The sequence below is a fragment of the Theropithecus gelada genome, chromosome 15 (assembly GCF_003255815.1).
Source record: "Theropithecus gelada isolate Dixy chromosome 15, Tgel_1.0, whole genome shotgun sequence".
Taxonomy (NCBI): Eukaryota; Metazoa; Chordata; class Mammalia; order Primates; family Cercopithecidae; genus Theropithecus; species Theropithecus gelada.
In genome coordinates, this window is record NC_037683.1 from 45,931,512 (window position 1) to 45,957,082 (window position 25,571).

The window sequence follows — 25,571 nt, forward strand, 5'->3', positions numbered from 1 at the left end:
CAAGAAATCCTCCTGTCTCAGCCTCCCAAGTAGCTGGGATTACAGGCATGCACTATTGCACCTAGGTTAATGCCTAATTTTCTTGATTCTAAAACACTATTGATATAATAGTTTTTATAATAAAAACTCTACCTTAAATGTTTACATCGATTATAAATATTGATTTTAAGTATGTAAAATCACTTAAAAAAGCATCTCAGAATTAAGGAAATAAGATAATAAGACCTGGACTAAGGCCAGGTGCAGTCGCTTATGTCTGTAATCCCAACACTTCGGAAGGCAGAGGTAGGAGGATAACTTGAGGCCAGGAGTTTGAGACCAACCTGGGCAACAAAGCGAGACCCTGTCTCTACAAAAGTTTTGATAAATTAGCTAGGCATGGTGGCATGTGCTTTAAGTCCCAGCTACTTGGGAGGCTGGGGTCACAAGGTCACTTGAGCCCAGGAGTTTGAGGCTGCAGTGCGCCACAACCATACCACTGCACTACAAGCTGGGCTACAGAGCAAGACCCTATCTCTAAGAAAACCCAACAACCAGCCGGGCACTGTGGCTCACGCCTGTAATCCCAGCACTTTGGGAGGCTGAGGTGGGTGGATCACCTGAGGTCAGGAGTTCACGAGACCAGCCTGGCCAATATGGTGAAACCCCGTCTCTACTAAAAATACAAAAATTAGCCAGGCATGGTGGTGGGCACCTGTAATCCCAGATACTCGGGAGGCTGAGGCAGGAGAATTGCTTGAACCTGGAAAGCAGAGGTTGCAGTGAGCTGAGATCACACCACTGTACTCCAGCCTGGCTGACAGAGCGAGACTCCACCTCAAAAAAAAAAAAAAAGAAAGAAAGAAAAAAAAAAACCCAACAACCTAAACTGAGACAACATTTTGAATTATTTGAAAGACTGCAAGACTGAATGTTAGAAGTCAGAGAGAGCGAAGATTAAAACATGACTCCGTGATTCTGAGTCTGAATGAAAGTGTGAAGTTAGTACCATTAAAAGAAATAGCAAAGTCAACAGGATAAAATGAATGAACTTTTATATATTGCGTTTGAAGTGAGGAACTATCTAGTAGGCAGTTGAACATATGGGCCTCAAGCTGGGAAGAAAGGCCAGGCTGGAGTATGTATCCCAGGAATTACCTACATGGAAGTGATAGTGGAAGGTTTGAGAGTGAGTCAATTTCTGAAAGAATGAGTACGCAGAGGGGCAGGGGAAGGAGCTAATCATAAGAGCGTGTTCATGTGTAGGGGCAAGAGGAGGAGTAGGGACAAGAAAACAAATAATTTGAAAGGTAGAATTAGATTCATTCCAGAGTAGGGACATGAAAAACATGAGGACAAAGAGGTTGAGGCCTTACGTTCATGCTTAGGATTTTTTTTTTTTTTTTTTTGAGATGGAGTCTTGCTCTGTTGCCCAGGCTGGAGTGCAATGGCAAGAACTCGGCTCACTGCAACCTCCACCTTCCAGGTTCAAGTGATTCTCCTGCCTCAGCCCCTGAAGTAGCTGGGACTACAGGCGTGCGCCACCATGCCCAGGTAATTTTTGCATTTTTAGTAGAGATGGTGTTTCACCATATTGGTCAGGTGGATCTTGAACTCCTGACCTCATGATCCGCCTGACTCGTCCTCCCAAAGTGCTGGGATTACAGGCGTGAGCCACCATGCCTGGTCACGTGCTTAGGCTTTATAGATATCAATTATGTATATTTAGAGACGTCTTGAACACTCATGCAGATGTTAAGAACCCCACTTGAGTGCTCCACGGGAATGTCCTTATAGGACCCCTGTTTCATCCTTAGCCACATGCTGACCCCCAAATGTGGTCTATTCTTTTGTTGTTGTTGTTGTTGAGACAGAGTCTTGCTCTGTCGCCCAGGTTGGAGTGCAGTGGCACAATCTCGGCTCACTGCAATCTCTGCCTCCCAGGTTCAAGCGATTCTCCTGTCTGAGCCTCCGAAGTAGCTGGGATTATAGGCACACAGCACCACACCCAGCTAATATTTATATTTTTAGTAGAGATAGGGTTTCGCCATATTGGCCAGGCTGGTCTTGAACTCCTGACCTCAGGTGATCCGCCCACTTCGGCCTCCCAAAGTGCTAGGATTAATAGGTATGAACCACCACGCTCGGCTTCCCACATAACTTTTAATGAGAAGTTTAGAGCATAATTGTGTTGATCCAACTTTTTATAAGAGAGTCAAAGTTAAAGGCAAACTAGTTTTTAACACATTTCCAGTTCTTCTGGATTAGCTGTGCCAATTAAACTTTCTGAATTTCTATTAGACAGGGATGACTGAGCATTCTCTGACTCATCTCATTTCCCAAGCAGCCAGATAAGAAATAATTTATTGGTTTACAATACGATACTTTTTTTTTTTTTTTTTTGAGACGGAGTCTCACTCTGTTGCCCAGGCTGGAGTGCAGTGGTGTGATCATGACTCACTGCAGCCTTGACCTCCCAGGCTCAGGCGATCCTCCCACCTCAGCTTCTTGGGTAGCTGGGACTACAAGCAAGCACCACCATGCTCAGCTAATTTTTTTTTTTTTTTTGTAGAGATAGGGTCTTGCCATGTTGCCCAGGCTGGTCTCAAACTCCTAGACTCAAAGGATCACAAAAGTGTTGGGAATACAGGCGTGAGCCACTGCACCCAGCCTGGTTTACAGTATGATACTTTCAATTAGCAATAATCGCACCTCAGATAAACCTCATTGACTATGATACTGCCACTGCGCAAAGCTACAGTATGATACTTTCATAGCCCATAAAGAAAAAATAAAAATAAAAAAAATATATATATATAGTAGAGATTGGGTTTCACCATATTGCCCATGCTGGTTTTGAACTCCTGGGCTCAGGCGATCCACCCAACTCAGTCTCCCAAAGTGCTAGGATTATAGGTATGAACCACCACACCCAGCTTCCCACATAACTTTTAATGAGAAGTTTAGAGCATAATTGTGTTGATGTAACTTTTTATAAGAGAGTCACTCTCACTGCAACCTCCGCCTCCTGCATTCAAGCGATTCTTGTGCCTCAGCCTCTTGAGTAGCTAGGATTACAGGCACCTGCCACCCACGCCTGATTACTTTTTGTATTTTGATAGAGACGGGGTTTCACCATGTTGGCCAGGCTGGTCTCAAACTCCTGACCTCAAATGATCCACCTGCCTTGGCCTCCCAAAATGTTGGGATTACAGGCATGAGCCACTGCACCCAGCCGAAAAATGTATTTTAAAATCCCAAGAAAAGGCAATATTTCACAAAAACAAAGTCATTATGTTAATTTGTACCTTTCTTCTATGATTGGAAAAAGTAGCATAGGGATGGCTCACCACCATAGGTGCTCTAAAAATCTGACTGGTTGTCATGATAAACTGATTGGTAATTGGGGCTACAAATAGTGATTAAGTATCTTAATCAGTACATTTGTAAGTGTATCTTTCAATGTCATGCTCTTGCAAAGCTTAAGCTGATACAGTTTAGGATATTGCTGAATTATTTTCAGCCAATATAATCTTTTTTTTTTTTGAGACTGAGTCTCATTCTGTTGCCCAGTCTGCAGTGCAGTGGTGCAATCTCAGCTCACTGCAACCTCTGCCTCCCAGGTTCAAGCAATTCTCCTGCCTCAGCCTCCCGAGTAGCTGAGATTACAAGCGCATGCCTGGTTAATTTTTGTATTTTTAGTAGAGACAAGATTTCACCATGTTGGCCAGGCTGGTCTTGAACTCCTGACCTCAGGTGATCCACCTGCCTTGGCCTCCCAAAGTGCTGGGATTACAGGCATGAGCCACTGCTGCTGGCCTCAGCCAATATAACCTTAATCCTTACATGCTTTTCCTAGGAGAAAATAATTGCTTTCCACATGTAGTGTAGCCTCATAAGGCTACTCTGAAACAGAAGCAATTTTCGTTTTTCCAGGGAGGCTATAAACAATCTGGCGTATGCAGTGATATTTGGCTTGTAAGGTGTGTTTTACCTCTGTTTACTCTAGAGTAGGGGGTCCCCAACCCCTGGGCCATGGACTGGTACTGGTCAGTGTCCTGTTAAGAACTGGGCCGCAGGCCAGGCCGGGTGTGGTGGCTCATGCCTGTAATCCCAACACTTTGGGAGGCTGAGGTGGGTGGATCACTTGAGGTCAGGAGTTCTCGATCAGTCTGGCCAACATGGTGAAACCCCATCTCTACTAAAAACACAAAAATTAGCCAGACCACATACCTGTAATCCCAGCTACTCAGGAGGCTGAGGCAGGAGAATCACTTGAACTTGGGAGGCAGAGGTTACAGTGAGCTGAGATTGCGCCACTGCACTCCAGGCTGGGTGACAAAGCGAGACTCCATCTCAAAAAAAAAAAAAAAAAAAAAGAATTGGGCCACATAACAGGAGGTGAGTGAGTGGCAGGCAAGCAAGAATTACCGCCTAAGTTCCTCCTCCTGTCAGATCAGCGGTGGCATCAGATTCTCATAGAAACACGAATCCTATCGTGAACTACGCATGGTAGGGACCTAGGTTGCGTGCTCCTTATGAGAATTTAACGCCTGATGATCTGAGGTGAACAGTTTCATCCTGAAACCATCCCCATCCCGCTTCTCAAGGAAAAATTGTCTTCCAGGAAACCAGTCCCTGGTGCCAAAAAGATTGGGGACTGCTGCCCTACAGACTCTGGTAATTAAAACTGTTGTGGCTGAGATACGGTATGGGGTGAGATACTTCCCAGCTAGGGAAAGATATTTACTAAACAGGAATATCTAGCTTAATATGGTGATGAATTGCTCAGTTAATCCACCTCTTGTTGATTTCTTCATGATATTGGCTTAGGGCAGAGATGGCAAATACACGGCAACATTCTTGACTCCTTCCGTCTCTCTAGAAATCAACATGGCAGACATCACAGTATATACTCTTTTCCAGTAAACTCTTAGCCTCAGAGTCATTTTTGACACAGTTCTCCAGGCAGCCACCATCAATTGGTTGGAAGTGGGGATCGAAATAAGGTTGGGGATTTTCCTTGGCTCACAGTTTTACTGTTAATAACTTCTGAAAGCAAGGAACAGGGCATCTTTTTTCAAAAGAGGATTTAGGCCGGGCATGGTGGCTCACGCCTGTAATCCTAGCATTTTGCTAGGCCGAGGCAGGCAGATTGCCTGAGCTCAGGAGTTGGAGACCAGCCTGGGAAACATGGCGAAACCCTGTCTCCATGAAAAATAATTTAAAAAAAAATTAGCCGGGCATCGTGGTGCCTGCCTGTAGTCCCAATTACTTGGGAGGCTGAGGCACAAGAATTACTCGAACCTGGGAGGTGGAAGTTGCAGGGAGCCCAGATAGCACCACTGCACTCCAGCCTGGGCGACAGAGTGAGACTCTGTCTCCAAAAAAAACCACAATTAAACAAATAAATACATAAAAAGAGGATTTAAGGATACATGTAGACTAAAATCAGAAGGTTGTTCAGGATTCAAGTTGAGTCAGGGCCTGGATTCTCTCCCCATGGCCTCCCTGTACTACCTTTCACAGCATATCTGCGACTATGTTTTGTTTTGTTTTGTTTTGAGACGAAGTCTCGCTCTGTCGCCCAGGCTGGAGTGCAGTGGCGCGATCTCAGCTCACTGCAAGCCCCGCCTCCCGGGTTCACGCCATTCTCCTGTCTCAGCCTCCCGAGTAGCTGGGACTACAGGCGCCCGCCACCTCGCCCGGCTAGTTTTTTTGTATTTTTTAGTAGAGATGGGTTTCACCGTGTTAGCCAGGATGGTCTTGATCTCCTGACCTTGTGATCCGCCCGTCTCGGCCTCCCAAAGTGCTGGGATTACAGGCTTGAGCCACGGCGCCCGGCGACTATGTTTTTAAGGTGCCCCATTTTCCTTTCATTTCCAACTGGCCAATCCTCTCTGTATTCCCCAGTTCAAATGCTTGGGAGAGCTACTTTAACATGCACATTAGCTAATTACCATTGTCACTGTTAGCTAGCCACAGGCTTGGTGCCAGGTTTTTTCATGGGTAATGAATAGGCAGCTCTTGAGGAGGCAGCCCATGGGCACAGGTGATGTTTTCTTTCTTTAATTTAGTGACGGTTTTTACTTTATGAAAATTCGAAATTCAACTGTGCTGCTTAGGTATTTATTAACACTTCAATAAAAACCTTAAGAAAAATTTGTGCCAAATAATGTTCTTTTCTTTTTTGAAAGCCTCACTAAACTAATACATCAGGAGAATGCCATAGAGATTAGACCTTGATTTTAAAGATGTCTTTTAAAATATCTTAAGACCTTGATGTGAGCCATTCAGAGAGACGTGGGCTGGATAATGTAAGAGTTACGTGAACTCTTAACTAATGGAACAACTTAGCCAAAAAGTGATGACTGTAGGCCAGGTGCGGTGGCTCACACCTGTAATCCGGGTCCTGGCCAAGGCGGGCAGATCATTTGAGATCAGGAGTTTGAGACCATCCTGGCCAACATGGTGAAACCCCTTCTCTACTAAAAATACAAAAAGTAGCCAGGCGTGGTGACACATGTCTGTAATCCCAGCTACTTGGGAGGCTAAGGCAGGAGAACTGCTTGAACCTGGGAGGCAGAGGTGGCAGTGAGCCGAGATCGTGCCATTGCACTCCAGCCTGGGCAACAGAGTGAGACACTGTCCCAAAAAAAAAAAAAAAAGTGATGACTGAGATGAACCTTGAGACCTTGAGATAGGTTTCTGTCATAAAGTGCAATGCTCTAGTTAGTATAGAGGAAATACTGGGTAGTAGTAGCTAAGCAAGTGGGATCAAGGGCGGGGCTCTTCTGTTTAACAGCTGTGCAACCTCAGGCAATTTCGCCTTCTGTATTTTGGTCTTTTTATCTGTAAAGTAGGGGGTATATACAGAATTTACATCTTAATGTTGTTATGAGCACTTATGATTATAGATACAATGTTTAGAATAGTTTAGGCTATTTTAATTTAGAAATGTTTAGGCTATGAAATACATGGGTAGAATTTACAGAGAGGCAGAGTACTTTAAAAGAATTAAATCACCAAATAAAATAAGACAAGTCTATGACAAGAAATGTTCCCAAAGCGGCCAGATGAGCATCTGTTAGGGTGCTGTAGGAAGGTTTCCCCCTCTGATGAAAAGGTTAGATTAGAGGATCTCTTAAAGCCTAGAAATCATTGATAGCCTAATTATGCCCTGAATGCTTGAAGTTATATTTATGGTTAGGGAGTAATCTCTAGAAAAATCTGATTTTATTATACTACAAAGCCATAAGTAATTTTTTTGCAAACTTGTAGAGTTCTCAGACTAAAGTAAAATAAAACCAAATCATACAAACCAAACTTAACTAGTGACGATTTTTGGTATGTCAATTCACAATGTTAAACAGTAAAGTAATAGAAATCCAGAAACATAATATAATTTACCCATAGAAAAGTGATCTCAAAAAGCCAAGAGAAAATGCCTCCTAAGGGTCCTTGCTGCAATTTCATCTCAAGAAAGCAGAGAAGAAAATTCTAAAAAGATTATTCATTTAAGGTTAAATGATTACGGAAATATAAAATTCTCAATGTTGGTCAAACACAAAACTTACAAGTGGCTTAGAAAGTGCATACAATTCTCAAAATGTATTGCCTGCTGTTAAAAGCATTTATATTTATAATTACATTTTTCTAGCTATATTAAGCATTGTTTTTAAAGCACATTACAGTAAAATACACATAAAAAGTACATATATATTACGTATATAATTTGAGTTTTTACAAACTAAACACACCTATGTAATCAGCACTCAGATTTTAAAGACTGAACATTAAGCATTGTTTTTGAAGTTAATTTTTCTTATCTTTCAAGAAGAAAAAAATTAATGTTCTATTCTGCATATCTGGAGGTACAGTATGTAACTTTAAAAGCAACATACCCATCTTGCCTTCAAGTGACTTTCAATACCTCTTGTGGTAGCCAGAATAAATAGCTCCCCAAAGATATCCACATCTTTTTTTTTTTTTCGAGACAGTGTCTCACTCTGTCACCCAGGCTGGAGTGCAGTGGCATGATCTGCAACCTCTGCCTCCTGGGTTCCAGCTATTCTCCCGCCTCAGCCTCCCAAGTAGCTGGGACTACAGGTGTGCGCCACCATGGCCGGCTAATTTTGTATTTTTAGTACAGACGGGGTGTCACCACGTTGGCTAGGCTGGTCTTGATCTCCTGACCTCGTGATCTGCCCACCTTGGCTTCCCAAAGTGCTGGGACTATAGGCGTGAGCCACCGTGCCCCGCCTGGATATCCACATCTTAATCCCTGAACCTGTGCCTATGTTTCCTTATTTGGCAAGAGGGACTTTGCAGATGTGACCAGGACTCTGAGATGGGAAAATTATCCTGGATTATTGAGTGGACCCAATGTAATCACCGGGATCTTTTTAAGTGAGAGAGGGAGGCAGCAGAGTCAGAGATGATGTGGCAAGGGAGGTAGAGGTCAGAGGTGCCATGTGCCAAGGAATGTGGGCAGCCTCTAGAATCTGGAAGAGGTAAGGAAATGGATTCTCCCTGGCAGCCTCCAGTAGGAAGGCAACCCTACTGACACCTTGATTTTGGTCCCTTGAAACCCATTTGGACTCTGAACATCCAAAACTGTAGAATAATAAATTTGTGTTGTTTTGAAGATCCTAATTTTGTGGTAATTTGTTACAGCATATATGAAACTAATAAACCATTTATAGTCTGGTGAGTCTGTGTTCAGATTCATAAATCTCACTGCACATTTAATAGCTTCATGTGGCTCACACGCATCTCAATCATAGCATGCCCTGAATTAAAACTTTACTTCTTTCTTCCCCAACCAGGTCACTCTCCCAGCCTTTCTCATCTTAGTACACAACCAACCACCCAATTACTAATGGTAGAAACCTGGAAGTCATTTCTTTTTTTTTGTTTGCTTTTTAAGAGACAAGGTCTCCATCCGGCACCCAGGCTGGAGTGCAGTGGTGTGACTGAGCTCACTGCTGCCTCGAACTCCTGAGAGCAAGCGATCCTCCCACCTCTGCCTTCCACAGTGCTGGGACTGCAGGTGTGAGCCACCACACCTGGCCCGGAGGTCATTCTTGAGTCTTTTTCCCTGTCATCCCCTTATATCTAACCTATAATTAAGTCTCATCAATTTTACTTCCAAAATAAACATCATATCCATCCACTTCAGTTGAGTTTCACTGCTACCAATCTATTTTCCACACAGCAGCCAATGGGATTTAAAAAAGAAATGTGGGCTGGGAGTGGTGGCTCATGCCTGTAATCCCAGCACTTTGGGAGGCTGAGGCGGGTGGATCACCTGAGGTCGGGAGTTTGAGACCAGCCTGGCCAACATGGTGAAACCCTGTCTCTACTAAAAATACAAAAATTAGCCGGGCATGGTGGCATGGGCCTGTAGTCCCAGCTACTCGGGAGGCTAAGGCAGGAGAATTGCTTGAACCTGGAAGGTGGAGGTTTCAGTGAGCTGAGATAGTGCCACTGTACTCCAGCCTGGGCGACAGAGTGGGACCCTGTCTCAAAACAAACAAACAAACATCTGATAGCACTTCCTTGCAAAAATCCCTAATGTCTTTTCTTTTGTGGCTAATGTGACCTTTTCGTGGCTCCAAGCTAGCTGCAGGAGAACAAAGAGTTCATAAGTATTTACAAATTAGAGCTTAATTATTAATTGAAATGCATCACAAACTGCAAAAGTTTGATGAGATTTGAAATTTGCTATACAGCAAGAAATCTCAGTAAGCTGTTAGACTTAGTTTCACCTGTGGTACATTTTTAATGCTTGTAAAAAAAAAAAGATGTTAATATTTTGTATCATCAACTTCATTCAAAGTTTCTTGTCAATGGTGACTTAGGAATCTGTTGCCCAGGCTCGTTTCAAACTCCTGGCCTCAAACTATCCTCTCACCTTGGCTTCCTAAAATGCTGGGAGTGACTCAGAAATTTGAAAGGGTCATTAAAAAGTCTTAAAGCTTGATTCGGTGACATGGGCCTGTAGTCCCAGCTACTCAGAAGGCTGAAGCCAGAAAAGATGGCTTGAGGACAGGAGCTCGAGCCCAGCCTTGACAACATAGTGAGACCCTTGTCTCAAAAACAACAACAACCCAAAGTCTTATTTATCTTCAGGAGCTGCGCAAGCCCTTTACCACTGCCACGTTTCTCCCTGGATGTCCCTAGGCCTCGGGACTGGCTGGGGGTTCCCTGTAGTGGAGGCCGCCGCTGAACTGATTATAAAGATCAGGAAGGCTCTGCCATGCCTTGGTCATCAATTCACACTCCACCAGTGTCTTCTAGCAGTCACGACAAGGTTTAACGTTAGGGACAGCTGTGGGGTGGCCGCGCTACACGACAGTATTGTTTCGGTCCTGGTCTATGAAATAACTGAAGGAACGAGAGGCGCAAGAAATCCCTCCTTGGGTGCAAGACCAAACAACTACCCCGCGGGAAGACTCGGGCTTCAGTGCGTGTGTCGCCAGCGGAGGAGGACGCTTCGGGGCAGGAGCACAGGCTGCCGGGGCAGGAGCACAGGCTGCCTGGACAGCCCCGCAGCAGCTCCAGCGCGGAAGATACAACGGAAGACGCTCCGCTCTGGTCTGCACCCAGCCGGCCTCAAAACACCGCCGGAAAGGGTGGGGGGCGGGAACGGGGGCAGCCAATCACGGGAGCCCTCTCGGGCGGTGTCAGGGCGCGCTCGCGGATTCGGCGCTCCAGGTGGGCGTGGCTGGCCAAGCCGGGAGTGGGGACAAGGTCGAGCGACGAGTCATCTACCCGCGCGCCCGAGCGCGGAAACCGAGGGGCGGGCTCGCGCTCTGCCTGCTTCGTGGCGCTTGGTTCGGCTGTCGCCCGAGGAGCGCGGTGGCGGCGTGGGAGGGAGCTTCTGACTGCGTCTGGTGAGAGCCGCGCGGCGGCGGGGGACTCCGGGAGACCATCCTGCCCACCCCCAGGGCCGCCTCCTCCAGCCTCTTGCCCCAGGCCTCCCCTCCCCGGCCACTTTCCACCCCATCGCGCCCGGAGGCCCACACTGGACCCGGGTCTCGCCCAATGTCCTGCAGGCCTGCACCATAGGGCCCCTCTTTGGCCCAATTCAGGGCTCCGCCATGTGGCTTGGGGTGGGCCCCGATGATCAGGGGAGGGGATGTAGAGGGAGGCCCAGGTTGACTTGTCCCCTGGGACAGTGCTGTCCAGCCAGGGGGGATGCTGAGTGTCCCGTGAGGAGCGGGGCGGGGCGAGAGAGGGTGGAGAGCTGCCTGGCAGGCAAGCTGTCCTGGCGTGAAAAGCCTGGGCTAAAAGATCTCCTCCCTGCTCTGACTCTACCTTCTGAGTCAGGGCTTCCTTGTATATTTGAGAAGTGTTAATTCTCCGCCTTCCCCCCAAATTTTATTTTTTATTTATTTTTATTTATATATTTATTTATTTATGAGATGGAGTCTCGCTATGTTGCCCAGGCTGGAGTGCAGTGGCGCAATTTCGGCTCACTGCAAGCTCCGCCTCCCGGATTCACGCCATTCTCCTGTCTCAGCTTCCCGAGTAGCTGGGACTACAGGCGGCCGCTACCACGCCCGGCTAATTTTTTGTATTTTTAGTAGAGGCGGGGTTTCACCATGTTGGCCAGGATGGTGTTAAACTGACATCAAGTGATCTGCCCATCTCAGCTTCCCAAAGTGCTGGGGTTACAAAGGAGTCAGCCACCGCGCCCAGCCAATGATGAACTATTAAACAGTGATTTGGGGCAAGTAAATTATTTTCTCTGTGCCTCCTGTCTGTAGAATGGGGCTAATAGGAGGGCTGTGAGGATGAAATGAGTTAATACGTGTGAAGAAAGCTATTAGCACAATGTTTGGCACTTCAGAAGCACTCAGCAAATGTTTACTGTTGTTTCCTCTGTTCAGTGACTGCTTGAACCAAGTGTTCATTATTTTCAGTTGATTGCCTTAAAAATACTCTCTTCACAAAGAACTCTTTCCACGGTTGAGTGGGACATTATTTTTCTGGAAAGTGTTAACACCCTTTTGCCAGCATTTATAATGGACAGTCTTGAGTTGAGAGAATGCAGAAAATAGCCTTTAAGAATTCGGTTTCTACGGGGTGCAGTGGCTCACGCCTGTAATCCCAGCACTTTGGGAGGCCAACGCAGGCGGATCACCTGAGGTCAGGAGTTCGAGACCAGCCTGGCCAACATGGTAAAAACCTCATCTCTACTAAAAATACAAAAATTAGCTGGACATGGTGGCGGGCGCCTGTGATCCCAGCTACTCAGGAGGCTGAGACAGGAGAATGGCTTGAACCCAGGCAGCGAAGGTTGCAGTGAGCTGAGATTGCACTACTCATTCTAGCCTGGGCGACAGAGTGAGACTCGGTCTCAAAAGAAAAAACAAAAAAAAAGAATTGAGTTACGGTGGCTCATGCCTGTAATCCCAGCAATTTGGGAGGCCAGGCAGCAGATCACCTGAGGTCAGAAGATCGAGACTAGCCTGGCGAACGTGATGAAACCCCGCCTCTACTAAAAATATGAAAAAATTAGCTGGGCATGGTGTCACATGCCTGTAATCCCAGCTACTTGGGAGGCTGAGGCAGGAGAATTGCTTGAACCTGGGAAGCGGAGGTTGCAGTGAGCTGAGATTGTGTCACTGCACTCCAGCCTGGGCAACAGAATGAGACCCTGTCTCAAAAACATAAAACAAAAAAACAAGAATTGGGTTTTTCAGCGATTGCCAGTGAGTTCAAGATGAAGGCAAACTTGTCTGAAAACTATCATCTATCTGTCTATCATCTGTCATCCATCCATCTGTCACCTATTATTTGTTTTTCTGTCTTTCTTTTGGTGGCTCAGGTACAATTATAGAATTGAAGAGTGAAATGGATGCAAGTATTCAGTCCCGCCTTCTGACTTTCTGAGCTCTGGGCTGGACAATGCACCTACTTCATAATGTTCATTTAAAAGATTGCTTGTTTTTATTTTTTATTTAAATTTAAATTTTTTTTAAGATAGGGTCTCACTCTGTCACCCAGGCTGGAGTACAGTGGTCCTTTTCCAATTTGTACTATAGTTTCTTTGAGGGAAAAAAAATTATATAGCTGGGGAACACATATGAGAAGACTTTTTGCTATTTAGCCTCTTGTGGCTTTTAATTTAAATTTTTAATTTTTGTGAGGCAAGGCCAAGGCAGATGACTTGAGGTCAAGAGTTCGAGAACAGCCTGGCCAACATGGTGAAACCCCGTCTCTACTAAAAAAATACAAAAATTAGCCAGGCATGGTGGTGTGCACCTGTAATCCCAGCTACTTGGGAGGCTGAGGCAGGAGAATTGATTGAACCTGGAAGGTAGAGGTTACAGTGAACTGAGAATGCGCCACTGTACTCCCCTGGGTGACAGAGTGAGACTCTGTCTCAAGAAAAAAAAAAAAAATACTGTGAGGCAAAACAAATCATTCATGGTTTGTCAATTTGTATTTATTTTACAAAGAACAGTAAATGTTCCATCTGGCAGTACTAAAATGCCTAGTACTTACCAATTACTCAAAGGTTATTCTACCTAAACTGGGAGCAAGCTGGCTATATGAATAAACTGAAAAATAGAACAATGTTACCTAAGGCCAGGTTTATAGACAAGTTTGCCTTCATCTTGAACTCACTGGCGATCTGAGAAACCCAGTTCTTTTTTGTTTTTTGTTTTTTTTTTGAGACGGAATCTCACTCCTGTCGCCCAGGCTGGAGTGCAGAGGCGGGATCTCCGCTCACTGCAACCTCTGCCTCCCGGGTTCAAGCGATTCTCCTGCCTCAGCCTCCTGAGTAGCTGGGATTACAGGCCTGCCACCATGCCCGGCTAAATTTTGTATTTTTAGTAGAGACAGGTGCCCGCCACCACAACCACCTAATTTTTTGTGTGTTTTTAGTAGAGATGGGGTTTCACCATGTTAGCCAGGCTGGTCTTGAACTCCTGGCCTCAGGTGATCCGCCTGCCTCGGCCTCCCAAAGTGCTGGGATTACAGGCCTAAGCCATTGCGCCCAGCCGAAACCCAATTCTTGACAGCAGCTTTTTGCCTTCTCTCAATTCAAGACTGTCCATTGTAAGTACCATTGAAAAGTGATTGCATCCTTACAAAAGGAAATTTACTTGGCCCAGGCTGGATTTAAATTTTAATTTTTTTTAAGATAGGGTCTTGCTCCATCATTCAGGCTGGAGTGCGGTGGCACTATCATAACTCACTATAGCCTCAAACTCCTGGGCTCAAGTGATCTTCCTGTCTCAGCCTCCCAAATAGCTAGGACCACAGGTGTGCACAACCATGCTCAGCTAATTAAAAAAAATTTGTTTGTAGAGACAGGGATCTTACTGTGTTGCCCAGGCTGGTCTTGAACTCCTGATTTCAAGGAGTCCTTGCCTCGGCCTCCCAAAGTGCCGGGATTACAGGCATGAGCCACCATGTCCAGCCAGATTTCTTGTTTTTATTTATATATATATATTTTTGAGACAGAGTCTCACTCTTTTGCCCAGGCTGGAGTGCAGTGGTGTGATCTCGGCTCACTGCAACCTCTGCCTCCTGGGTTCAAGTGATACTTGTGCCTTAGCCTCCCAAGCAGCTGGGATTACTGGCACGCGCTACCACGCCTGGCTTTTTTTTTTTTTTTTTTTTTGAAATGGAGTCTCAATCAGTCTCCCAGGCTGGAATGCAATGGCGCAATCTTGGCTCACTGCAGCCTCCTCCTCCCAAGTTCAAGCAATTCTCCTGCCATAGCCTCCTGAGTGCTGGGATTACAGGTGCACGCCACCACATCCTGCTAAGTTTTGTATTTTTAGTAGAGATGGGGTTTCACCATGTTGGCCAGGCTGGTCTCCAACTCGTGACCTCAGGTGATCCGCCCATCTTGGCCTCCCAGACTGCTGGGGTTACTAAAGGCATGAGCCACTGTGCCCCGCCAAAGTTGAATGTTTTTGCTAAATTTTAGGGCTCTTATAACTCTTAGTATATTTGAAAAGTTGATGGCCAGCAATTTCCAAAACTTTGCCCTTTTAGATTTGATATTTCCAATATCTTTAAACATTCTCATTCTACCATTTAATTGAGTCATAATCAAAAGCATTTTAAAAAGTAAGATTTGTGGCTGGGTGCGGTGGCTCATGCCTGTAATCCTAGCACTTTGGGAGGCAGAGGTGGGTGGATCACGTGAGGTCAGGAGTTTGAGACTGGCCTGGCTAACATAGTGAAACCCCATCTCTACTAAAAACACAAAAAAATTAGGTGGGTGTGGTGGCGGGCACCTGTAATCCCAGCCACTTAGGAAGTTGAGGCACAAGAATCTCTTGAACTGGGGAGGTGGAGGTTGCAGTGAGCCAAGGTCATGGCACTGCACTCCAGCCTGGGCAACAGAGGGAGACTCTATTAAAAAAAAAAAAAAAGTAAGATTTGGCCCAACAGTTTGTAGAATATGTTACCAATTTTGTAATATACATCGTGTATGTGTGTGTGTAGTGTATATATGTGTGTATACACACATATATATTATATATATCATATATATATATTTTTTATATATATATATATTTTTTTTTTTAGATAGAGACTCATTCTGTTGCCCAGGCTGGAGTGCAGTGGCACGATCTTGGCTCACTGCAAGCTCCACTTCAAATCAAGTGATTCTCCTGCCTCAGCCTCTCAAGTAGCTGGGACTACAGGCGTGTGCCACAACACCTGGCTAATTGGTTTTTTTTTTTGTATGTTTAGTAGAGATGGGGTTTCACCATGTTGGCCAGGCTGTTCTCTAATTCCTGACCTCACATGATACACCCACCTCAGCCTCCCAAAGTGTTGGGATTACAGGCGTGAGCCATATATTTATTTATATTATCATAGTTTATCCATGGAAGGACAGTTAAGAAACCAGTAACCATTTGCTTCCAGGGAAAATAACTAGCTAGTTGGGGAACACAGATGAAAAGACTTTTTGCGACTTAACCTCTTGTGACTTTTCAGTTTTAAACCATGTGAATATACTACCTAATCAAAAATTGAGTTATTTAAAATAATTTTTTAAAACCTCCCCTTAAAAAGGCATTTTACCTTAATATTATTTTTAAGATTTGATTTCTTTCCTTAAAAAAACTTTTGACTTTTTTAGGTTCTTTAGGTTTCTAGGTAACAATGTTGTATTTTTCACCGTTTATTTATATGGTCAGCTTGCTCTCAGTTTAGGTAGAATAACCTTTGAGTAACCTGGTAAATAAGCATTTTAGTACTGCCAGATGGAACATTTACTGTTCTCTGTAAAATAAATACAAACTGACAAACCATGAATGATTTGTTTTGCCTCACCCAGCAAATTAAATATTACCAACAATTTATTCAGCTCAAATTTGATCACTGGAAGGATTATATACAAGAACACTTAGGACAACCATTTCTGGAAGAATATTTTTGTCTCTTTAAAGATTAGATAGTGTGGCTGGGTGTGGTGGCTCATGCCTGTAATCCCAGCACTTTGGGAGGCCAAGGCAGGCGGATCATGAGATTAGGAGTTCGAGACCAGTCTGGCTAACATGGTGAAACCCCATGTCTACTAAAAATACAAAAAATTAGCCCAGCGTGGTGGCGCATGCCTGTAATCCCAGCTACTCAGGAGGCTGAGGCAGGAGAATTGCTTGAACCCAGGAGGTGGAGGTCGTAGTGAGCTGAGATCGAGCCACTGCACTCCAGCCTGAGTGGCAGAACGAGACTCCTTATTAAAAAAAAAAAAAAAAAAAAAAGGCCAGGCGTGGTGGCCGTGGTGGCTCATGCCTGTAATCCCAGCACTTTGGGAGGCCAAGGCGGACGGATCATGAGGTTAGGAGATCGAGACCATCCTGGCTAATACGATGAAACCCTGTCTCTACTAAAAATACAAAAAATTAGCCGGCGTGGTGTTGGGCGCCTGTAGTCCCAGCTCCTCGGGAGGCTGAGGCAGGAGAATGGCGTGAACCCGGGAAGCGGAGCTTGCAGTGGGCAGAGATTGTGCCACTGCACTCCAGCCTGGGCGACAGAGTGAGACTCCGTCTCAAAAAAACAAAACAAAAAAGACCATACAGTGCTTAGGCCTTCTGAATATAACTCTCTTGGTGGAATGCCCGTTTCATTATATTGTAAGTGTTTGTCTTTGGGTGAAATTAGCTTTTACTGGGGATTATAAATTCAGAGTGGGCCTAATGATGGGACAGTTTGCATGGTCACAGAATTTTAAGAGAGATGAGGTACCAACAGCAGAGGGCTACTAATGGAATTTCCAGTGAATTTCAGAGTTTACCCTCATCTAAAGGATGGCACCCCTAGAACTGGAATCCTTACTGAAGTGTCTCTGGATTCCTAATTACAGATTCTAAATATTGATACACTTACTGAAACATGAACATTGAGATCAGAGTCCATGAGGTGAAATTTTATGTTGATTTAGAGAAGTTTAACATGTTCCAAGCCTGGCTCAGTGGTGTATGCCTGTAGTTCCAGCTACTTACGAGGCTGAAGGTGGGGGCATTGCTTGAGCCCAGGAGTTCTAGGCTGCAGTGAGCTATGATCTTGCTTGTGAATAGCTACTGCACTCTGGCTTGGGCAACATAGCAAGATCCCGTCTCCAGAAATGTAAAAACTTCTAAAAAGTATTCCATAAAACAAATCTCTCATTCCTTGCCCCTGATTTTACTTTTTGAATGGAGGGTATAGCATGGCAGGGAAGGATGAGCGAGCAGTGGAGCTAAGCAATAGTATATCTGTGAATGGGAGGGCCATACGCTCAGAGCAAGGCAGCAACTGAGAAACATGGGGGAGGAGGACCTGAGGTTTGTGTGAAACCTTTCCAGAAAGGATGACACTTAGATTGAGTTTTGAAGGATGAGTAGAAGACCAGGCAAGGGGGAAGGGAAGTTTGAGGAAAAAATAGGTAGCATCTATAAAGGTACAGATATATGGAGATTCACTAGTTGAACTGGAGGCAGTTTGGTATGGCTGGCACTTTGGCACAGAGTAAGTGTAATTTTAGGCAGGGAAGAGATAGTGGGAAAGGAAGATCACTTTGAAAGTTTGTAGGAGGCCGGGCACAGTGGCTCACGCCTGTAATCCCAGCACTTTTAGGAGGCTGAGGCGGGCAGATCACTTGAGGCCAGGAGTTCGAGACCAGCCTGGCCAACATGGCAAAACCCCATCTCTACTAAAAATACAAAAATTAGCTGAGCATGGTGGTGGGTGCCTATAATCCCAGCTACTCGGGAGGCTGAGGCAGGAGAATTGCTAGAATCTGGGAGGCGGAGGTAGCAGTGAGCCAAGCTTGTGCCACTGCACTCCAGCCTGGCGACAGAGTGAGACTTTGTCTCAAAATAAATAAATAAATAAATAAGAAAGTTTATAGGAGGCAGGCAAACCACTTGACAGCGTTACGATCATCCAGACCTAAAATGAGGGACTGGACTAGTGGAAGTCCTTGTAAGGATGAAGAGGAGGAGATAGATTTGAAAGACATTTAGGGGGTGGAATTGACAGCATTTTGGAGATATGGGGTGAAGAACAGAAAAGACAAGGATTTCAAGGCATTTGGATGAATGAAATTGCATAACTCAGAGAACAATTGAGGAGGAACAGGTTTGGAAAAGAAAATGAGTTCAGTTTGGGACACTGACTTTAAGGTGGTTATAGGACATACAGCAGGAGATATCTGATAGGCATTTGGAGTTGTCAGTTTTGTTGGCACTGGTGTGTAGGTACTAATGAGGGCTTGAAGGTCAGGTTTTTATCTTTTCTTTCTCCTGCCCAGCATTAATCACAATACCTTGTATTTAGGGAGTGTATAGTGTGAGAGTGAATAGACTGTGTTCCTTATGAGACGTGATCTTATGAATGTTGGGGCGGTAATTTTCCCTCTCAAGACCTGTGTTTCCCTTTCTATAAAGTGATGGGAGTTGAACTAGATCAGTGGTTCTCAACCACTGATTTTGTGACAACCTGCTATGTTGGGCTCATCTGTGAGTTATGGCAAGTAATTTTTAATAATAAAGAGCTGATATTTGCTCACCTTTTAAACAAGAGCTGATTTATCTCACTCCTTCTTAATGGCATTCCAATGTGTGTTCTTGAGTGTGAGAGGATGGGGTGGTGTTATAGTTAGTCTGCTGGAGTTTCTTTTTTTTCTTTTTTTTTTTTTTTTGAGACAGAGTCTCGCTTTGTTGCCCAGGCTGGAGTGCAGTGGCATGATCTCAGCTCACCGCAAGCTCCGCCTCCCGGGTTCACGCCATTCTCCTGCCTCAACCTCCAGAGTAGCTGGGACTACAGGCGCCTGCCACCACGCCAGGCTAATTTTTTTTTTTTTTGTATTTTTAGTAGAGACGGGTTTCACCGTGTTAGCCAGGATAGTCTTGATCTCCTGACCTCGTGATCCACCCGCCTCAGCCTCCCAAAGTGCTGGGATTACAGATGTGAGCCATCGCACCCAGCCTTGGAGTTTCTTAACTCTGGATACACCAATGGGAGAGTCACATAGAAGTGGAGGTGTATAAAAAGATTAAGAATCACTATATTAAATAGTGGTTAAGGACTTGAGACTGAAAATTTCTATTTCTGATTTAGAGAAGTTTAAAGTTTAGTTATATCTAGGAGTTATTCTGATTATAAAGTTTTTATTTTGGCAATTTCAGGAACTCTATTTTAAGAACCTCTCAAAACGAAACAAGCAAATCATGGAGAAGAATGGAAATAACCGAAAGCTGCGGGTTTGTGTTGCTACTTGTAACCGTGCAGATTATTCTAAACTTGCCCCGATCATGTTTGGCATTAAAACTGAACCTGAGTTCTTTGAACTTGATGTTGTGGTACTTGGCTCTCACCTGATAGATGACTATGGGTAAGACGAAAGCATTTTCTTATTCTTCATTGCAACAGTGTGCTAGAAGGAACTTGGGTTTTGTTAGCCAAGCCATATAGGCCCAGCTTCAAATTCCAGTTCTGCTGCTTAGTTTTTATGTGGCCTTAGAGAAGTCACTTAGCATCTCTGAGCCTCAGTTTCCTCATTATAAAATGTAGTGAAAACTTATATTGTAAATTATTGTGAGGAATGGAGATCATGATATAGAGCATCCATCACAATGATGCTGCTTAGTAGATGATTGATAAATGGTAGCTATAAAAATATTACTGTTAGTTACTAGTTGTTACATTCAAAGAAATGCCACTTATAAATACATATTATATGCATATAACAATGTGATTCCATTAATCTGTTTTGTGAGCTCTAATGGCAAGTCTTTAAAACTGGTTTATAGGCCAACAGCATATAAAGTAGTAGATATGGAACAAGATTTTAAAAATCTAAACTGCAAGGTAAAGTAGAGAATTACATTACTGTGACCATTGGCATTTATTTTGGTGACATTAGGTTTGTTATTAATCACAGGCTACATTTAAAAAGTGAAAGTTGGGCCTGGTGTGGTGGCGCACGCCTGTAATCCCAGCACTCTGGGATGCTGAGGTGGGTGGATCACTTGAGGTCAGGAGTTCGAGACCAGCCTGGCCAACATGGTGAAACCCCGTCTCTACTAAAAATACAAAAAAACAAATTAGCCAGTTGTGGTGGCACATGCCTCTAGTCCTAGCTACTTGGGAGGCTGAGGCAGGAGAATCGCTTGAAGCCAGGAGGCAGAGGTTGCAGTGAGCCGAGATCACACCACTGCCCTCCAGCCTGGGCAACAAGAGTGAGACTCCATCTCAAAAAAAGAGAAAAAAACAACAGCAACAGCAAAAAAACAAAGGTTGGACAATCTTTGAGAGAACAAGGTGTATTATACACATCTTGATATATATAATAAAAAGGCATTTAGTGCACCCTTGTGGCATGAATACATTAATGCAGTCTCCAAAGAGGGTCACAAATATAGTACTATATCTGAAAGAACCTTGCATTAAAATAAAATTGTCCTTTTCAGACTATTCTTTAAAAACAAGGTAGGAATTTACTATTAGGAAATACTTAAAGAGTAGAGAAGAAACTTAATGGATAGCTCAGGGATCCATAGATTTTTTTTTAATACAAAATGAATTCTGGCTCTTTAGGAGCATCCTCTCAGTAGAATAGAAATTTTAGCTAGAACCTGAGATGAAAGTCTGAGTGGGTTCTTTTACTGCTGGGAGAAAGCTTTGACAGGAAGACTAGTGGAAGAGAGGCTCTCAGGGAAATGGTAGTAGGTTTTTAATCTGCCTACCACAGTTACCAAGGGTGGAAAAATAGTTATCTGATGAGACCATTAAATAGGAAATTTGATTAGTACTTAATGAAAATGCATGTTTAAAGTACATTCTAACACAAGAAATTGGCTGCTTCCGGGGAGAAGAATTGGATGATTGGGAGACAAAAGTGAGAGACTTTTCACCGTGAAATGTTTTCTTAAAGAAAAAAGGGCTGTCTGGGCGCGATGGCTCACACCTGTAATCCCAGCACTTTGGGAGGCAGAGGTGGGCGGATCACGAGGTCAAGAGATTGAGACCATCCTGGCCATCATCGTGAAACCCTGTCTCTACTAAAAATACAAAAATTAGCTGGGTGTGATGGCACACGCCTGTAGTCCCAGCTACTCAGGAGGCTGAGGCAGGAGAATCGCTTGAACCTGGGAGGTGGACATTGCAGTAAGCCGAGATCGCACCACTGCACCCCAGCCTGGGCGACAGAGCGAGACTGTGTCTCAAAAAAATTTTTAAAAGGGTAAAGAACATTTTCCCCTAAGTGTATATAAAAAGTGCTGACCACTGTTAAAAGTTTAGTCTCTTTCTTCCTAATAAAAAAATTCTCTGGCCGGGCGCAGTGGCTTACGCCTGTAATCCCAGCACTTTGGTAGGTCAAGGTGGGTAGATTACCTGAGGTCAGGAGTTCAAGACCAGCCTGGCCAACATGCCAAAACCCCATCTCTACTAAAAATAGAAAAATTAGCTGGGTGTGGTGGTACATGCCTGTAGTCCCAGCTACTCAGGAGGCTGAGGCAGGAGAATCGCTTGAACCTGGGAGGCAGAGGTTGCAGTGAGCCAAGGTCACGCCACTGCACTCCAGCATGAGTAACAGAGCAAGACTCCATCTCAAAAAAAAAAAAAAAAGAATCTTAATCAGGCTGTTTACATTTATGGTCTATGCTTTTTATGTTTGTAAGTTATACTTAAATTTATTTATTTTAATGTTTCTCGCTTCAGGGTTGGTGTTAGATTGCTTTTCTTGTATGTTATGGCTCTGTGTTTAAGAACATGTTCTTAAATCTTTATTTCTTCCCGGTTTTAGAAATACATATAGAATGATTGAACAAGATGACTTTGACATTAACACCAGGCTACACACAATTGTGAGGGGAGAAGATGAGGCAGCCATGGTGGAGTCAGTAGGCCTGGCCCTAGTGAAGCTGCCAGATGTCCTTAATCGCCTGAAGCCTGATATCATGATTGTTCATGGAGACAGGTTTGATGCCCTGGCTCTGGCCACATCTGCTGCCTTGATGAACATCCGAATCCTTCACATTGAAGGTGGGGAAGTCAGTGGGACCATTGATGACTCTATTAGACATGCCATAACAAAACTGGCTCATTATCATGTGTGCTGCACCCGCAGTGCAGAGCAGCACCTGATATCCATGTGTGAGGACCATGATCGCATCCTTTTGGCAGGCTGTCCTTCTTACGACAAACTTCTCTCAGCCAAGAACAAAGACTACATGAGCATCATTCGCATGTGGCTAGGTGCGTATCTCAGACTTTAGGCAGTCTACTGGCTGTTTTTGTCAGAAAATGTTCCGTCTATTTCAATCCTTTTGGAAACTATTATGGATAGAATACTCTTAGCAATGAGAAGGCCAAGGTTTTAGTTCATAGACCTTGCCCTATGGTATGACTTTATCTCTCTAGGTTCACCTTTTCTGTGAAAAGGCTTAGTGGATTGATTTTTAGAAATCTCTGCTATATTTATAGAATGGAATGCTTTAATCCATTAAATATATTAGTTATAAGAACGATCCTAATATGTAAAGGGGGGGAGCTATAAAATTATAAGTATAATATGCCATTTCATTTTATTTATTTAATTTTTTTTTTTTTTTTTTGAGACGGAGTCTCGCTCTGTCGCCCAGGCTGGAGTGCAGTGGCCGGATCTCAGCAAGCTCCGCCTCTGGGTTCACGCCATTCTCCTGCCTCAGCCTCTCGAGTAGCTGGGACTACAGGTGCCCGCCACCTTGCCCGGCTAGTTTTTTTTTTGTATTTTTTAGTAGAGGTGGGGTTTCACCATGTTAGCCAGGATGGTCTCCATCTCCTGACCTCGTGATCCACCTGTCTCGGCCTCCCAAAGTGCTAGGATTACAGGCTTGAGCCACTGCACCCAGCCTTATTTAATTTTTTGAGATGGCGTCTTGCTCTGTTGTCCAGGCTAGAGTGCAGTGGCATGATCTAGGCTCACTCTATCCTCTGCCTCCCGGGTTCAAGTGATGCTCCTGCCTCAGCCTCCCTAGTAACTGGGATTACAAGCGTATGCCACCACAACTGGCTAATTTTTGTATTTTTGTATTTTTAATTTCACCACGTTGACCAGGCTGGTTTCAAACTCCTGACCTCGAGTATCTGCCCACCTTGGCCTCCCAAAGTGCTGGGATTACAGGTGTGAGCCACTGTGCCCAGCCATAATATGCCATTTTAATAAAAATTGTAATAATGGAATGGTTAGGAAGTATGTACACCAAGTCATTTATTATATTTATTTCTGGTGTGGGATTATGGGTGTTTTTATGTTTGATTTTCTGATTTTTTTTTTTTTTTTGAGAGACAGAATCTTGCTCTGTCATCCAGGCTGGAGTGCAGTAGCACAATCTCGGCTCACTGCAACCTCCACCTCCCAGGTTCAAGCGATTCTCCTGCTTCAACCTCCCGAGTGGCTGGGATTACTGACACATGCCACCATACCTGGGTAATTTCATATTTTTAGTAGAGATGGGGTTTTGCCATGTTGGCCAGGCTGGTCTCGAACTCCTGACCTCAGGTGATCCGCCTACCACAGCCTCCCAAAGTGCTGGGATTACAAGCGTGAGCCACCGCACCTGGCCTGATTTTCTGTATTTTTTTACTACATTGGCAAAATGGTCATTTTTATTTTTAATGCTTTTCTTATAGGATTGTTGAGATTATGAATGTTGGAAGCAGTGTCATAAGTACTTGTTAATGTAAGGGATTATGATGATTATTATCAAAAAGCAAAAGTCATAGTTGTAGCATTAGAGTGTATCTTTGTAAATAAGCCTTATGTTCCAACATTTTTAATGTTCAGTGCTCTAGCTTCCTAGAAATTATCTTTTGCTAATAAGAGGTAAAAAAAAAAAAAAAAAACAAGTTTACAAACAGAATGTCGGTTGGTTAATTTATAGTAAGAGTACTACCTAGGGGACAAATTAGGACTAATAATCTATTTAGGACCTTTCATTTCTAAGAGGCAGATCTATTGAATTATAAAATTAATGAGCAGAAAATTGATTTGGTTGGGTCAGGTATGGTGGCTCACCTTGTAATCCCAGCACTTTGGGAGGCTGAGGTGGGAGTATTGCTTGAGCCTAGGAGTTACAAGGCCAGCCTGGACAACATAGCAAGACCCTGTCTCTACAAAAAATAAGAAAATTAGCTGGGTGTGGTGGTGCATGCATGTAGTCCTAGTTACTTGGGAGGTTGGGATGGGAGGATCACTTGAGCCTGAGCAGTTGTGGCTATAGTGACCTGTGATTACATTGCTGCACTCTAGCCTGGGTGACAGAGTAAGACCCTGTCTCAAACAAAACAAAACAAAACAAAAAACAATAACAAACAGAAAGAAAAAGAAAATTGAATAAGCAAAGAGATTTTGTATATTTTTAATCTAGATTACATCACATCAGTAAAGGAATTGGGCTTTCCTGCTATATAACATAAACCATTCTACATATTTCTGTTGTTCAGTCTGGAGTGCAGTGGTGCAGTCTTGTCCTCCTGGGCTCAAGTGATCCTACCATCTCAGCCTCCTGAGTAGCTGGGACTACAGGCATGTGCCACCATGCCCAGTTAATTTTTAAATTTTTTTTGTAGAGATGGGGTCTCACTATTTTGCGCAGGCTGGTCATGAATTCCTGGGCTCAAGCAATCCTCCTGCCTTAGCCTCCCAAACTGCTGGGTTTATAGGCATAAGCCACTGCACCTGGCCCATTCTAAACATTTCTTATCCTTGGACAGATTTGTAGTTATGAAGGGATCATCTAGATAATGCTGGTGGAACAACCTTCTGTCTCTTCAGTCCTTTTTGTATGTTTCCAATGGAACACTCTTGGATTCTGTTCTAATTATACCATTAGTTCCATATGTATTCTGGAAAACTTGTATTACTGAAAAACTTATAATGAATAGAAAATAATAATGTGTCAGATGTGGTAGCACATGCCTATAATCCCAGTACTTTGAGAGGCCAAAGTGGGCAGATCACTTGAGCCTAGGAGTTTGAGAACAGCCTGGGCAACGTGGTGAAACTCTGTCTCTACAAAAAATACAAAAATCAGCCGGGTATGATGTTGTATGCCTGTAGTCCCAGCTACTCTGGA

The 25,571-nt window shown here is 44.1% G+C and overlaps 1 protein-coding gene and 1 non-coding gene across 5 annotated transcripts in view; one reads left to right on the forward strand and one right to left on the reverse strand.

The window, feature by feature from the left end:
• Positions 1-25,571, forward strand: part of GNE (glucosamine (UDP-N-acetyl)-2-epimerase/N-acetylmannosamine kinase) — a 57,812-nt gene that overhangs the window by 6,225 nt on the left and 26,016 nt on the right. Inside the window, exons 1-3 of one of the 4 annotated variants that reach the window (XM_025360740.1) lie at positions 10,699-10,877; positions 19,638-19,843; positions 22,259-22,710. In XM_025360740.1, coding sequence (XP_025216525.1) covers positions 19,680-19,843; positions 22,259-22,710 — 616 coding nt within the window. In that variant the 5' untranslated portion in view covers positions 10,699-10,877; positions 19,638-19,679. Of the gene's footprint in view, positions 1-10,698; positions 10,878-19,637; positions 19,844-22,258; positions 22,711-25,571 lie in introns of those variants that run through there. The other 3 variants (XM_025360739.1, XM_025360743.1, XM_025360742.1) reach the window with 3 other exon arrangements.
• Positions 2,592-2,736, reverse strand: LOC112608828. Its single transcript, XR_003116104.1, has one exon. It is a non-coding gene; the product is annotated as a U4 spliceosomal RNA (small nuclear RNA).